The sequence below is a fragment of the Thalassophryne amazonica genome, chromosome 15, assembly GCF_902500255.1.
Source record: "Thalassophryne amazonica chromosome 15, fThaAma1.1, whole genome shotgun sequence".
NCBI lineage: Eukaryota > Metazoa > Chordata > Actinopteri > Batrachoidiformes > Batrachoididae > Thalassophryne > Thalassophryne amazonica.
In genome coordinates, this window is record NC_047117.1 from 29,655,291 (window position 1) to 29,670,761 (window position 15,471).

Here is a 15,471-nt window from a genome sequence, read left to right on the forward strand (position 1 = left end):
AAACCTGATGCATTATACACAAACCAAGGTGCTTCCATGCTGGTGTGTTTGTCTTTAAATTTGTTTTAAAAAAAAACTGTTTTTATTACCATTTTATTGAAGTTGCACCAACGTATCATCCTGTGCAATGAAAAAAAGTCTTGTTACTGTACCTCTCTGTACATATTTAATGTATGATTGTATTCTGCCCATTCATCTTAATAGTATTTTCATATTACCTCAACACTTATCTGGGCAGTTAAGTGTGTAAATTGTGTAATTTCCAGCACTGACAAGTATGCCAGTTGATCAGTGAAATTCCAGATGGTTTTGTTGCTGAAGAACTTTCCCAAATAACTAACGTTCAGCTTTCTGTGAAAATTGCAATACAGTGAAATGTTTTACTGCTCATTTTCACTCTTTGTTCTCATCAATAAAATTGCTTTAAATTGTATTTGTTTCCAGGTTATTGGTAAAAAATTTTGTGAAAGGGTTTGGGTTGAAGCTGCATCAAAAGGTCTTTGATTGAATGACCTAACCAGGGTGGCAGAATTGGGGGAGGCATGAGTGATGAGTAAGCTGAGGTCCACTGCTGAACCCCTCTGATTATTATTATTATTATTATTATTATTATTATTATGCATGTCTGGAAAGTGGTGGATAGTGTTGGGAAGGTGTCGTAGCACGGACCCACAACAGGGGGCGCAAATGAACGGACAATGAATAAGCCAAAAAGTAACAATTTAATGTTGTGATAATACACAACTAAAGTACACAAAATTGCAAAGTCAATTGACACCAGGTGACGTGTGGGCAGGCTCGAAGATAGAAGACCCCCGACGAGAGAGAAGCCGCGTCCCACACGGCTTCCACCACCAACGGTCTGAAGAACACCGGAGCCGCCAAGTCCCGAGTCCCCAGGTGGCCTCTGTCTTCGGCTGTCGACCCTGGTACTGCTGGCAGAAAGCAGAGACAAGATGAATGAGTGTGAGTCCGCACACTCAGTAATCCACAGTCTGTACACAGTTAGGAGGGAGCACCTCCACCTCCAATCACACACTCGTGCAGCTCCTGATTAACCACTTATCTGGTTTTGGGTGTGAGGCAAAGCCGTCGCTGTCACACCAAACGCCAATCCCACAGATAAGGAAAACACCAGGAAAACGGCTGCAACAGTAGTTCAGATTATTACACAACGTATGAGTCAGCAGAGAAATTACCTCTTCAGTAGTCGATTTCTCGGCGAGGAGGTGGAGTTGCAGTCCGGCCTTTATGGTGATGATGATGATGATGATGAACGAGTGACATCTGGTGCAGAGGATGAATGACAGCTGTCACTTCTTCTGGGTCTGGCGCCCTCTCGTGCTTGGAGCCCGCACTCCAAGCAGGGCGCCCTCTGGTGGTGGTGGCCAGCAGTACCTCCTCTTCAGCGGCCCACATAACAGGATAGCAGGGTGTTGTTTTTCAGTGTGTTTGTGTCTATGTCTATGTAGCGGATATGAATTTAAACAATATTTAAATACATCTGAAATTTAATAAAATATCTCAAAAAGGGACACCACCTGCCAGAAGCGCGGGAAAATAATTTTATGATATATGAATTTGTCCTTGATCTGAAAGTCATAAGTTCTGGATTCAATGGATTAAACATGTTTCTTCAACTGGACACAAGACAAACCACTGGCGTAACATTTACACAATAATTGACATATTTACAGGTACAAACAGATTTTGAGAATATGGCTAATAAATCAGAGTTTTAATACTGAGAAGGTATGTAAATAAAAATTAATAAGAATATACCTGGTTTTGGAATTTAGCAGAGAACTTTGGGTTCACAAATTATTGTTTGAATTGTTAAGAAAATTAAACAAAGAGATCCTAGAATTAAATGATTAACAAAAACACTGTTTACACCATGATGATTCGTTAATAACCAACAACATTTAAACATGCACCAACAGATTTTGTAAAAGGAAGGGTGGTAACATCACATGAAAGAAATGTTTAAAGCATTAAATTGGAATATGAATTTCGTCTTTGTTTAAGTATGATAACGGCCAGTGTTGTAATGTTGCTCCCCCTTTTCAGTCATCAGTTCACTACAATAGAAAAAGAGCACATTTTTTAATGTCAGTTCTATCTTACTTGTCTGCTGCTTGCAGTTGCTGACCTAAACCCTACCTCCTTCACCCCGATGCCCCTGCCTGATGCCCAGGATAGGCTCTGCCCTGCAGGACCTGAGATCTATATAGCCCTACAGTACATAATGATGGGGACCTCTGCAAAACACTTTTTAAACATTCTGTACATTTTCATTGTGGATCTCCTGAGTGTTTTTTGAAGGACTTCCCACTCCAGACAGATTTACTGCACAGTACTATGTGGTTTGTATTTCTTATTGTCTGATGTGAATGAAATCCAAGACATTTTCATGGACTTATCTAAAAGGAAAAACTGTCTTTACAGTCACAACTTGTATTAACAATAATATTTGTGTTTTGTCCACTTATGTATGGTCTCTGAAAAGGTAGCTCAGTTGGAAAAGTAGGGCGTGGTTCTCCATCTTTTGCATTCTCAGAAACTAACGCTTCTCGAGAATGTGTGAAGTTTTGACTCACTGGGTGCAATGTTGAGAAATGTTGGTCCTTTCTGTGTGGAGTGTACATGTTGTCCCTGTGTCCTCACGGGACATCCACTCCAGCTTAACTCCCACATTCAAAAACACACTTATTTAGGATCTGCTCCTTTCACCGTCCCTGACAGAGGCCTCACGTGTTCTCCTGCTGGACCAGGAACACAGCCAGAACTTTGTCCCCTGTTTTTTTTTTTTCTCTCCAGCTGTCTGAGTGAAGGAAAAAAAAAAAATCAGCACACAGAGACCTTTTATTGTTCAACTGTGTCCACATTCAAAACACACTGAGACTGTTGAATTGTTAAACAAGTGGATGATTCAAATTGCTACAAAATATCAACAGTTCTCACCATGTTCATGAACTGCATTAACAGTGACAACAGAGAGTTGTTTTCAGATGGAGATTAAAAAAAAAACCTATCAAAGCAGCTGAAGCTGTTGGAATTCTAGTCTGGCTTCTTTTTTTAGGTGACCTATGCTTCACAAATGAAAGTTTAACCATACCTGCTCCCAGTAAAGAGCTGATCTGCAGATTTAACAGCTGGCTGCTGTGAAGAAATTTTTGTGAATGTTTCAACACATCAAAAATGAGATACAAAGAAGATTATGTCCACCAAGGACGCAATAAAATCATCAGTGTTTATTATTTATTTGTCTGTCTCTCTGCCTGCCTGTTAGCAGGATTACTTCAAAACCACTGCATGGATTTTGATGAAATTTTCACCACAGATACACATTAGGCCATGGAAGAATCCATTCAGTTTTGGAGGTGATCCGGATCCGGATTCTGGATCAAGATTTACTGTGTACAGGGTTTGAAGGATTAAATGAAAACTACGACAAGGGGTCTGATGAGATTTTTAACACAGATAGATATTAGGCCATGGAAGACTCACTATATAAAGTTTCACTTTATATAGGCTTTGAAGTATTACTTCAAAACTACTTCACAGATTCTCACCAAATTTGCACCACAGATAGATATTAGGACATGGAAGACCACTGAATTTTGGAGATGATTAGGATCCGGATTGGTGGATGTCAGAAATCTGTGATTGCTCTTGTTGGTGTAAATTTATCTCACTGGAAAAAAAATAACCAAATAAACAAACAGCTTCACCTCTGAATGTACAATAAACTTGTTAATTAATTATGATTATCAAGTGTGGAGAATTAGTAGCTTACTAATGAGGCTTACAGTCAGGTCCATAAATATTAGGACAGTGATGCAATTTTTAATTACAATTACAATTACAATTGAAGTAAAGCAATCTTGATGTTCTTTTAGTGTCAACTTTCATATTTAAGAGGTTTTACAAAAATATTATGCAACCATTTACGAATATATATATATATATATATATATATATATATATATATATATATATATATATATATATATATACGAGGGTAGGCTGAAAAGTTCTAAGGCTCACTATGATACAGTTAATGCATTAACTACATCATAGTGAGCCTTAGAACTTTTCAGCCTACCCTCGTATATATATACTTACATACCCAAAAAACCATCCCAACCATGAAGCATGGGGATGGAAACATCATACTCTGGGGGTGCTCTTCTGCAAAGGGGACAGGACGACTGCACGGTATTAAAGGGAGGATGGATGGGGTCATGTATTGTGAGATTTTTGTAAACAACCTCCTTCCCTCAGTAAGAGCATTGAAGATGGGTCATGGCTGGGTCTTCAAGCATGACAATGACCCCAAACACACAGCCAGGGCAACTAAGGAGGGGCTCCGTAAGAAGCATTTCAAGGTCCTGGAGTGGCCTGGCCAGTCTCCAGACCTGAACTCAATAGAAAATCTTTGGAGGGAGCTGAAACGCCAAACCTGAAAGATTTGGAAAAGATCTGTATGGAGGAGTGGACAAAAATCCCTGTTGCAGTGTGTGAAAACTTGTCAAGAACTACAGGAAACGTTTGACCTCTGTAATGGCAAACAAAGTTTCTGTACCAGTTGTTAAGCTCTGTTTTTCTAAGGGGTCCAATATTGTTTTATGCAATAAAATGCAAATTAATTATTTAAAAATCATACAATGTGATTTACTGGATTTGTTTTTTAGATTCTGTCTCTCACAGTTGAAGTGTACCTACGATAAAAATTACAGACCTCTCCATTCTTTGTACGTGGGAAACCTGCAAACTGACAGGGGGTCAAATACTTATTTTCCCCACTATAGAGAGAGAGAGAGAGAGAGATAGTGATATTTTAAATTTCCCACCTATATTGTGGATGGTTTTTTTTTTTTTTTTGTTTTGTTTTGTTTTCAGAAAATCCTTCTCTGCTCCACTTTGTAAAACTACTGATGCAAAAGGCAAACATGTACTATGAACAGTTTCTCTAATCCACAACCTTAAAGTCTCTAACTCCTTCAGAGTTGTTAAGAGTGTCTTGGTGTCTTCCGCCACGATCTCGTTTTCTCTCTGTTTTGAGAAATACCACATAGCATAACTTCTCCCAGCCAGACTTAAGATTTCAGAGCTTTCATTCAGATTTCAACAGAAGGCAGCTGCTCTCCCTTTCAGTCATCACTCACTACAAGAGAGAAGTGCACATAGTTTTTTTTTTTTTTTATGTCAGGTCAGGTCTCACTTGTCTGCTGCTTGCAGTACTGACCTAAAACGCTACCTCTTTCACCTCGCGGTCCCTGTCTGTTGCCCAGAGTAGGCTCTGCTCCTGCCCTCTTCTGATGGCAGAAACCGAGATCTACGTCATGATGGGGACCTCCGTGAAACACTTTTTAAACATTCTGTACATTTTCACTGTGGATTAAAATCATTAATGTTTTCTTGTCTCCTGAGTCTTTTTTGAAGGACTTCACTCTCCAGACAGATTTACTGCACAGTACTATGTGGATTGTATTTCTTATTGCCTGATGTGAATGAAGTCCAAGACATTTTCATGGACTTATCTAAAAGAGAGAAAAAAAAAACACTGGCTTTAAAAGTTACAACTTGTACTAACAATAATACTTGTAGTTTTTCCACTAATATACGGTCTCTGAAAAGGTAGCTCAGTGGGATAAGACATTGAGCTTTGAATATGTAGACCTGGGTTTGCTTCCCAGTCTGTCCTTAGTGAAGACATTTTGTCTGCATTGTCCCAGTCCATAACCTGTGATTGACAGAGGCTCCATGCACAGGGAGTCTATGACTCCCTGTGCATGCTCTGTTTCATGCTACAAAATCAGTGGATAATACTGGCACCATTGGGCGACAAGACCACTACAGGAAAATAATTTGGACTCTGTCTTACTGATTTCACATCACAAATGAGAATGTTTTCTCCAAAAATCATTGCTGTAAATAATATATTCTCTAATGCGTCAAGAGGAAAACATTTGCAGATGACCAGGTTGAGTTGAGTTCTGACTGACTACTTCAGTAATATGGGTTTGGAGTCTTTCATTCCATTTGCACTCTCATAAGTTTAATATGATAGGAAAATGATGAAATGATGGAAAGAGTTTTGGCTTGTGTGTAACACTGTGCTTCCTTTTTTATACTTTGGAAAATATGTAGGAGGACAGCAGTGGAGAAAGACAACATATATGTGCTATGTTTGAGTCCAAGAACAACCCCAGGTTTCTTTTCAGCACTGTAGCCAGGCTGACAAAGAGTCAGAGCTCTATTGAGCTGAGTATTCCATTAACTTTAACTAGTAATGACTTCATGACTTTCTTTGCTAACAAAATTTTGACTATTAGAGAAAAAAATACTCATAACCATCCCAAAGATGTATCGTATCTTTGGCTGCTTTCAGTGAGGCCGGTATTTGGTTAGACCTCTTTCTCTCCGATTGTTCTGTCTGAGTTATTTTCATTAGTTACTTCATCCAACCATCAACATGCTTATTAGACCCCATTCCTGCCAGGCTTCTCAAGGAGTCCTACCATTATTTAATGCTTCAATCTTAATATGATCAATCTATCTTTGTTAGTTGGTTATGTACCACAGGCCTTTAAGGTGGCAGTAATTAAAACCATTACTTAAAAAGCCATCACTTGACCCAGCTATCTTAGCTAATTATAGGCCAATCTCCAACCTTCCTTTTCTCTCAAAGATTCTTGAGAGGGTAGTTGTAAAACAGCTAACTGATCACCTGCAGAGGAATGGTCCTATTTGAAGAGTTTCAGTCAGGTTTTAGAATTCATCATAGTACAGAACAGCATTAGTGAAGGTTACAAATGATCTTCTTATGGCTTCGGACAGTGGACTTATCTCTGTGCTTGTTCTGTTGGACCTCAGTGCTGCTTTTGATACTGTTGACCATAAAATTTTATTACAGAGATTAGAGCATGTCATAGGTATTAAAGGCATTGCGCTGCGGTGGTTTGAATCATATTTGTCTAATAGATTACAGTTTGTTCATGTAAATGGGGAATCTTCTTCACAGACTAAAGTTAATTATGGAGTTCCACAAGGTTCTGTGCTAGGACCAATTTTATTCACTTTATACATGCTTCCCTGGGGCATTATTATTAGACGGTATTGCTTAAATTTTCATTGTTACGCAGATGATACCCAGCTTTATCTATCCATGAAGCCAGAGGATACGCACCAATTAGCTAAACTGCAGGATTGTCTTACAGACATAAAGACATGGATGACCTCTAATTTCCTGCTTTTAAACTCAGATAAAACTGAAGTTATTGTACTTGGCCCCACAAATCTTAGAAGCATGGTGTCTAACCAGATCGTTACTCTGGATGGCATTTCCCTGATCTCTAGTAATACTGTGAGAAATCTTGGAGTTATTTTTGATCAGGATATGTCATTCAAGCGCATATTAAACAAATATGTAGGACTGCCTTTTTGCATTTACGCAATATCTCTAAAATCAGAAAGGTCTTGTCTCAGAGTGATGCTGAAAAACTAATTCATGCATTTGTTTCCTCTAGGCTGGACTATTGTAATTCATTATTATCAGGTTGTCCTAAAAGTTCCCTAAAAAGCCTTCAGTTGGTTCAGAATGCTGCAGCTAGAGTACTGACGGGGACTAGCAGGAGAGAGCATATCTCACCTGTGTTGGCCTCCCTTCATTGGCTTCCTGTTAATGCTAGAATAGAATTTAAAATTCTTCTTCTTACTTATAAGGTTTTGAATAATCAGGTCCCATCTTATCTTAGGGACCTCATAGTACCATATTACCCCATTAGAGCGCTTCGCTCTCAGACTGCGGGCTTACTTGTAGTTCCTAGGGTTTGTAAGAGTAGAATGGGAGGCAGAGCCTTCAGCTTTCAGGCTCCTCTCCTGTGGAACCAGCTCCCAATTCAGATCAGGGAGACAGATACCCTCTCTACTTTTAAGATTAGGCTTAAAACTTTCCTTTTCGCTAAGGCTTATAGTTAGGGCTGGATCGGGTGACCCTGGACCATCCCTTGGTTATGTTGCTTTAGACCGTAGACTGTGTTTCATAATTATTGTATGGCCTTGCCTTGCAATGTGGAGCGCCTTGGGGCAACTGTTTGTTGTGATTTGGCGCTATACAAGAAAAAAGTTGATTGATTGATTGATTTGATTAACAGATTTTTATGACATGACAAATGCACTTTTATTTTGTTAAAATTTTTATTTAGTATCGCATGATTTTTTTAAATGACAGTACTTACAGAAGGAACTTACAAAAAAAAAAATCAGGTACTGATGTTATAAACATTAATTTACTAATTAAAACAACACAACCGTCAGAATAATGATCACAAAAAGCTACAGCACCACTGACAACCATAGAACAGTACATGTGGAATAAAATTTAGCATAATTTGAATAAACAGTATGAAAGAACTTATTGTTATCAAAGTAATGCCCAGGTTAAACTTTAAGTAAAACTTTTTCACTAGTTAGAGGTTCTTCTTTATCCTACAGGTCAGGCTTTGTGGTTTCGGCTCTGTGCAAGTCGTGGTACATTTCTGTCAGGCGAGTAGCCTCTCTCTGTCCTGACAGCAAAGCACCATGGGTAGTGGAATAGTATTTTCTGTGGGTGGCTTCTCCTGCAAACAGGACCTGTAGGGGCTTCAGGGAGAGGGCAGCAGAGAAGGAACAAAGATTTGAGAGACAGATTTTCAAATTATATCTACTATAACTGTCCAGTACATGCATGTCATTTTTTTTTTTTTTTTTACAGATATCGATTCACTCAGAAATGGCCAAAGATTAAAATATCCTCAACCAAAGTGAATCACATCCAGTGGTACAGACAGTGGTACCGTTTTTTCCTGGGGGGACCCCCTTGCCCACCCACCATACACTTATTGTCCACTAGAGGTTGCTACTGTCATGTTTCAGCCACAGTATTATTTTGTGAAGTATATGATAGTCATGGGCAGCACGGTGGCTTAGCACTGTGCCTCACAGCGAGAAGGTTGTGGGTTCAATTCCCGTGGCCTTTCTGTGTGGAGTTTGCATGTTCTCCCCGTGTTTGCATGGGTTTCCTCCGGGTGCTCCGGTTTCCTCCCACATCCAAAGACATGCGGATTAGGTGGATTGGAATCTTTATAATTGTCCGTAGGTAGGTGTGTGTGTGGGTGTGTCTGTGTTTGTTTGTCTATTTGTGGCCCTGCAACAGACTGGCGTCCTGTTCTGGGTGTACCCCGCCTCGCACTCTATGACTGCTGGGATAGGCTCCAGCCCCCCGCGACCCTTAATTGGACTAAGCGGTAGAAGATGGATGGATGGATGATAGTCATACCAGGATCCTCCTAGTTGCACAGGCAGGTAGTGGCACCTCAGTGGCAGTCTGTGCCAAGTCAACCGCATCTGGTGACATCACACTCTTACGGTACCTCAGTGGAAATTTGTGGCACCTCTGTGGCAGTCTGTGGCATCTCAGTGGCACCTCTGTTGTGTGTTAATTGAGGTGCCACTGGCTCCCAGTGAGGTGTCACCACCTGCCACTGCCACGACAGGGTTCCTGCTGCCTCTTACACCTAGTGTCTTGATTTTTTTCAAAATTAGGAACTAATTCCGAAAGTAACTGTTTCATTGACCGTTTTGAACATTTCAAAGAGGAGAATTTTTTTAATTGTTCATTTACGAGGTCTATTAGAAAAGTATCCGACCTTATTCTTTTTTTCAAAAACCATATGGATTGAAACTCTCGCATGCCCACGAGGGTTCAAGCACATTAGACATGCTTGAACCCTCGTGGGCATGCGAGAGTTTTTCACGCCTGTCAGTTACGTCATTCGCCTGTGGGCAGTCTTTGAGTGAGGAGTCGCCCACCCTCTCGTCGTTTTTTCATTGTTTAGGAATGGCTCAGAGACTGCTTTGTTTGATCAAAATTTTTTCAAAACTGTAAGGCACAACTGAGTGGACACCATTCGATAAATTCAGCTGGTTTTCGGTAAAAATTTTAACAACTGATGACAGATTTTGGTCTGGTAGTGTCGCCGTAAGGACGGCCCTGTTATGTGCAGACACGGGTTGAGGAGCGGACCTGCGTCTGACTGAACCCAGCGCTAAATAACCAGAAAGCGGTTCCAAAAACAAAACAATTTTATTTTTCTCCTGTGCAATAATTGGTGTACAACATAATGTGCGTTTGTCTGGCGAGGTGAAGGACGGCGCGCTCTCCAGCGCCCAAATGGATCACAGCTCCGCGCTTCTGGACCCAGACTCACCGCCAAACACCCCCCAGGTGGATACGACAAACTGACTCTGAAGGATGGAAAAGGTGAGGTAAGTCAACAGCTACAACAAATATACTTCAAAGGCACACACTATCAGCAACACATTCAGGTCTGAATTTAAGCTTTATGTAAATGAGCAGCTTCTCACAACAGGTGGAGGATCATCATTCCATATGCCACGGCAGTGAGAAGCGAGCTGCACAATTCTCATCAATATTCAAATATACTGCGTAACAAAATACCAAATTACTGTTAACACTTATTCAGACAATAATCACCTCTGATGTGTGCTGACAGCATGTGTCCCTCACCCGTCCTCCTTCACAGGCACGATGTGTCAAACCCTGGCGCTGTTGTGAAAGTGACGTGACACGAACCCACAACAGGGGGCGTTAATGAACGGACAATGGATAAGCCAAAAAGTAACAATTTAATGTTGTGAATCGCACAACAACGTACAGACAATAACAATATGGTGGACTGTCAATCATACACCAGGTGACGTGTGGGCAGGCTCGACGATAGAAGACGCCTGGAGAGAGAAGAGCTGGATCCCCACACAGCTTCCACCACCAACGGAGCTGAAGAACACCGGAGCCGCCAAGCCCTGCGCCCCAGGTGGCCGCTGTCTTCAGCAATCAGACCCGGTACTGCTGGCAGAGAACAGAGACAGTCCAGATGAGTGTGAGTTCGCACACTCAGTAATCCCACAGTCTGTATTAAGTAAAGGAGGGAAAAACTCCACCTCCAATCACACACACTCGTGCAGCTCCTGGTAAACCACTTATCTGAGTTGGGGTGTGAGGCGAAGCCGTCGCTGTCACACCAAACGCCAATCCTCCAGATAGGAAACACTCCAGGAAAACGGCTGCAAATAGAAGTTCAGCTTAAACACACACAGTGTCAGGCAGCAGAGAAATTACCTGAATGGTAGTTGATTTCTCGGCGAGGAGGTGGAGTTGCAGTCCGGTCTTTGTAGTGGTGGTGATGGGTGACAGCTTGTGTTGATTGATGACAGCTGTCACCTCCAGCAAAGCCGACGCCCTCTTGTGCTTGAAGCCCACACTTCAAGCAGGGCGCCATCTTGTGGTGGTGGGCCAGCAGTACCTCCTCTTCAGCGGCCCAAACAACAGGCGCGGTCCTCAGCGTCTCACAAACGAACGTCACAAGGTCGAGTTCCCGGCAATTCTGCTTGAAACCACTCATGGCTTAAATGCAGAACGCCATCTCATTATCTGCTTCAGCTGAAAGTCCTCAAGTCTGCACGTGAGCATCATCCACAGGTGCTGCAAATCATGCTGATGAGGGTGAAGGACTCTTCTGCCAGCACCTTCTCCACAGACAAAAAACAGTTTGCATACCACCTGGAGAGCAAAGAAAAGAAAACAACACCAAAATGTCCAGCCAAACCCCCCAACACACAACAGGCCCGCGGTGCCTGGCGGCGATCTGCGCTTCGAGGCGGCAGTGTCTCGCCGTTTCAAGTTGAAAACTTCCACATTTCAGGCTCTGTTGACCCAGGAAGTCGTCAGAGAACAGAGAACTTTCAGAAGAAGTCGGCATGAGGAGTTTATTCAGACATTCCATTGTTAACGGACATTTTGTAATGAAAGAACGTGCGGGCAGAGTCGCATGTCAGGCCGGACCCGACCGCGGGGGGGTCGCGACAGGAAAAACACCTCCGTTGGAAACCTTAACGGGCAAGTTGGAACATGCCCAAGCTGTTAAACAATTTCTCAGTTACTCACTTGTTGAAAGTCATCAAAAGCCGCCTGAATTTTACAAATGGTTTTCAACACAGAGGTGTTTTTCCTGTCGCGGTGCACACAGATTTGCCAAGTCGTCACGGAAACGACTCTGCGAATTTGCGCGCACGTCTTTCATTAAAAAATGTCCTTAAACAGTGGAATGTCCGCATAAAGTCCTCATGCCGGCCTCTTCTGAATCTTCTCTGTTCTGTCACGACGTCCTGGGTGAATTAAGCCTTAAATTAGGATGTTTTCAGGTCAAAACAGGCCGACGACGGCGCCTGGAAGCACTGCATGACGTCCCGCTCTGTGGGAAGTCCTTACACCGACAGAAACACCCCATAATCTCTCATCAGCCGTTAAACTTTTCACCGAAAACCAGCTTAATTTCTCGAATAGTGTCCACTCGGATATGCCTCACAGGTCCAGAAAAAATGTTGATAAAGCAACACGCGCCGTCTCGAGCAGTGTGTGAAACAAAGGAATTCAGCCGAGAGGGCGGGACCACATCTCACTCAAGGCCTGCCCACAGGGAAATGACGTCACCGACACGCGTGAAAAAAACTCACGCATGCACACGAGGGTTCAAGCATGATTGGTGTAATCGCACGTCATTCAAATCCATATAGTAAAAAAAAAAATAAAAGGGTCGGTTTATTATCTAATAGACCTCGTACTCTTTCAAGTATTTAAGAAAAATGAATTATTGTCTGACACAAACTTTTCCTGTTTCCAGCATTTCCAAAGAAAATGATTCCTTTTGTTAAGAAATTAATTTACTGTTCATGCATTTGAAGTACTGTTTGAAGTAATTGTTTAATTTACAGTTTCAACCATTTAAAATGAACTGTTTTGAAAACCATTTGCATAATTTACTGTTTCAAACATTTCTAAACAGTGAATGTCTGCCTGAATATAATATTTTGTGCATTTTCAAACTGTGAACAGTGGCATGAAGCATTTGATTCATTATTTAGTTCATTATTTCAAAATAATGAATCTCTGTAAGAAGCAATTATTTCATTTCCTGCTTTGAGCAGTAAAAGCAGTGAACTGTATTTTAAAGTAACTGGATCGCTTGGTTAAACTCTCCCTAAAACTTTGTTCTTGCCGTAAGTGTTTCATGAGGAGTTCAAAATAGAAATCTAAACTTTGGCTCCACTGGTGATCAGCTCGTTGTACTTGTAAATGCTGGACAAAATACAACAAACACACATTATTTGAAAGTAGAGTTGTAACAATACACAAACTCCACAATATGATACATACCACGATACACTTATCGCGATTCACCTCATGTCACAATACATTATTCTGAAGTATAAATTGTAATACATGATGTTATCTGTATCTTATTTGTATATTTAATAATTTATTTATGACTTTTCTGCAAGAAGTCATTATTTCTTCCATGCAATAGTTGACTTTCCATAGTATTACTACAGTAAAACTCACATATAATCGATTCAGGAGGACTAGTGAATTTTGTCCATTATAATTGAAATCTGTTACACGAGGTCTGTTAGAAAAGTATCCGACCTTTTTATTTTTTGCAAAAACCTGATGGATTTGAATCAAGCGTGTTTGCATGAGCCAACCTTGAGCCTTTGTGCGCATGCGTGAATTTTTTCACGCCTGTCGATTGCGTCATTTGCTGGCAAGCAGTATTTGTGTGAGGACGTGTGTTGTGCTCTCGGCGGATTTTCATTGCAAGGAAAATGGCGAAACGACTGGAGCAGCGCTACTGCATCAAATTTTGCCAGAAACTGGGCGACAGCCAGGTGGAAACCATTCAGAAGATTCAGACGGCTTTCGGTGACGACCCTAAGGGCATCACACAGATTAAGGAGTGGTACAACTAGTTTAAAGACAGCCGCACAACAGTGGAGAGCGCGCCACGCTCCGGTCAGCCATCAACATGTTGAAATGACCAGCTCATTTCCAAAGTGAACACTGTGGTGATGCGGGGACCGTCGTGTGACTATCCGAGAAATTGCGGAAGAGGTGGACATCAGCACTTTTTCGGCACATTCCACTGTGACAGAAGATTTGGCCATGAAAAGAGTGGCGGTGAAATTCGTGCTGAAGCTGCTGACGGTGGAGCAAAAGCGCCTCCGTGTTGAAGTCTGGACTCCGACAAATGATGCCCACCTCTTCCACAATTTCTCGGATAGTCACACGACTGAAAAGCCACCGAAAGCCATCTGAATCTTCCGAATGGTTTCCACCTGGCTGTCACCCAGTTTCTGACAAAATTTGATACAGTAGCGCTGCTCCAGTCATTCCACCATTTTCCTTGCAATGAAAATCCGCCGAGAGCACAACACACGACCTCACACAAAGGCTGCTTGCCAGCAAATGACGCAATCGACAGGCGTGAAAAAATTCACGCATGCGCACAAAGGTTCAAGGTTTGCTCATGCAAGCACACGTGATTCAAATCCATCAGGTTTTTGCAAAAAAATAAAAAGGTTGGATACTTTTCCAACAGACCTCGTAAAATGGACAAAATCCGTTATATCTATGCAATGGTTTAGTTACAGTCAGGAGGTGCCAAATGATTTACGGGGAATCCCCAGCACCTTATGTATTTCCTTGAATAAACACCTGACCTTGAATAGGGGCCTGCCTCATTTATTGTCTGATATGTCTGATCACGGTTTGAAAAATAAACGCCCGGGCTTTCAATCAAGGAAACAAGGTACCCACTTTTCTTGAATCGGCAAGTGTCAGTGCTGAACTAAATTTCGTACCTCTGTTAGTGGGCACGTCCAGACTGCTCTGTCCGTTATATGAGGTGGGCTTTTAATGGAAATGCATTGCAATTGGATGGGACATTTTGTCCAAAATGAGTGAAAATCTGTTAAACAAAATCTGTTATATATGGTGTTTATTGCATGGAAAACCATACAAAAGCATTGGGACTTTTGTTCGGTGAGTGCGAGTATCAGGTTTATACGATGACGTTTAAGCAGGTTTTACTCTATACTCATTAAAAACCGACAGGATTCCAGTGGTGGGCACACCTAACCAAAAAGTTAGCTTCGATAACCATTAATCAGGTAACTGAAAAGTAATATTTTATGACGCTAAACCGATAAACTGCTAAAAAAAAAAAATCTTTATTACAGATAGCCGATAGGCGATAACTTTTAGAATTGATTCGGACGCGACCACATCAGATTACACTGTCGGCTTCTGATAAACCAGTTTCACTTTCACTTTTCACCGCTGGGTAAATTCAAGGATCACAAACACATAAGAATGCACAAAAAATGGATGAATAAAAAATAAAACCCCAAACACTGTCATCATTTTTCAAAAGCAGTAAAACACAGTATTAAAAGTATGAACTAAAAAGCTGCTGCTTTTTTCACACGCTTTGAACCCTGTGGCTTAAACAACCGAAATACGTCCATTAATGCATTGATTGGCAAAGTAAAAGACTTAGAGTAAAT

The 15,471-nt window shown here is 41.3% G+C and overlaps 1 protein-coding gene across 1 annotated transcript in view; it reads right to left on the bottom strand.

Moving 5' to 3' along the window:
- Nucleotides 1-8,482: 8,482 nt before the first annotated feature.
- The window catches only part of smox (spermine oxidase), a 50,141-nt gene continuing 43,152 nt past the window's right edge, over nucleotides 8,483-15,471 (bottom strand). The window contains exon 7 of the mRNA XM_034187817.1: nucleotides 8,483-8,649. Coding sequence (XP_034043708.1) covers nucleotides 8,497-8,649 — 153 coding nt within the window. The 3' untranslated portion in view covers nucleotides 8,483-8,496. The remainder of the gene's footprint in view (nucleotides 8,650-15,471) is intronic.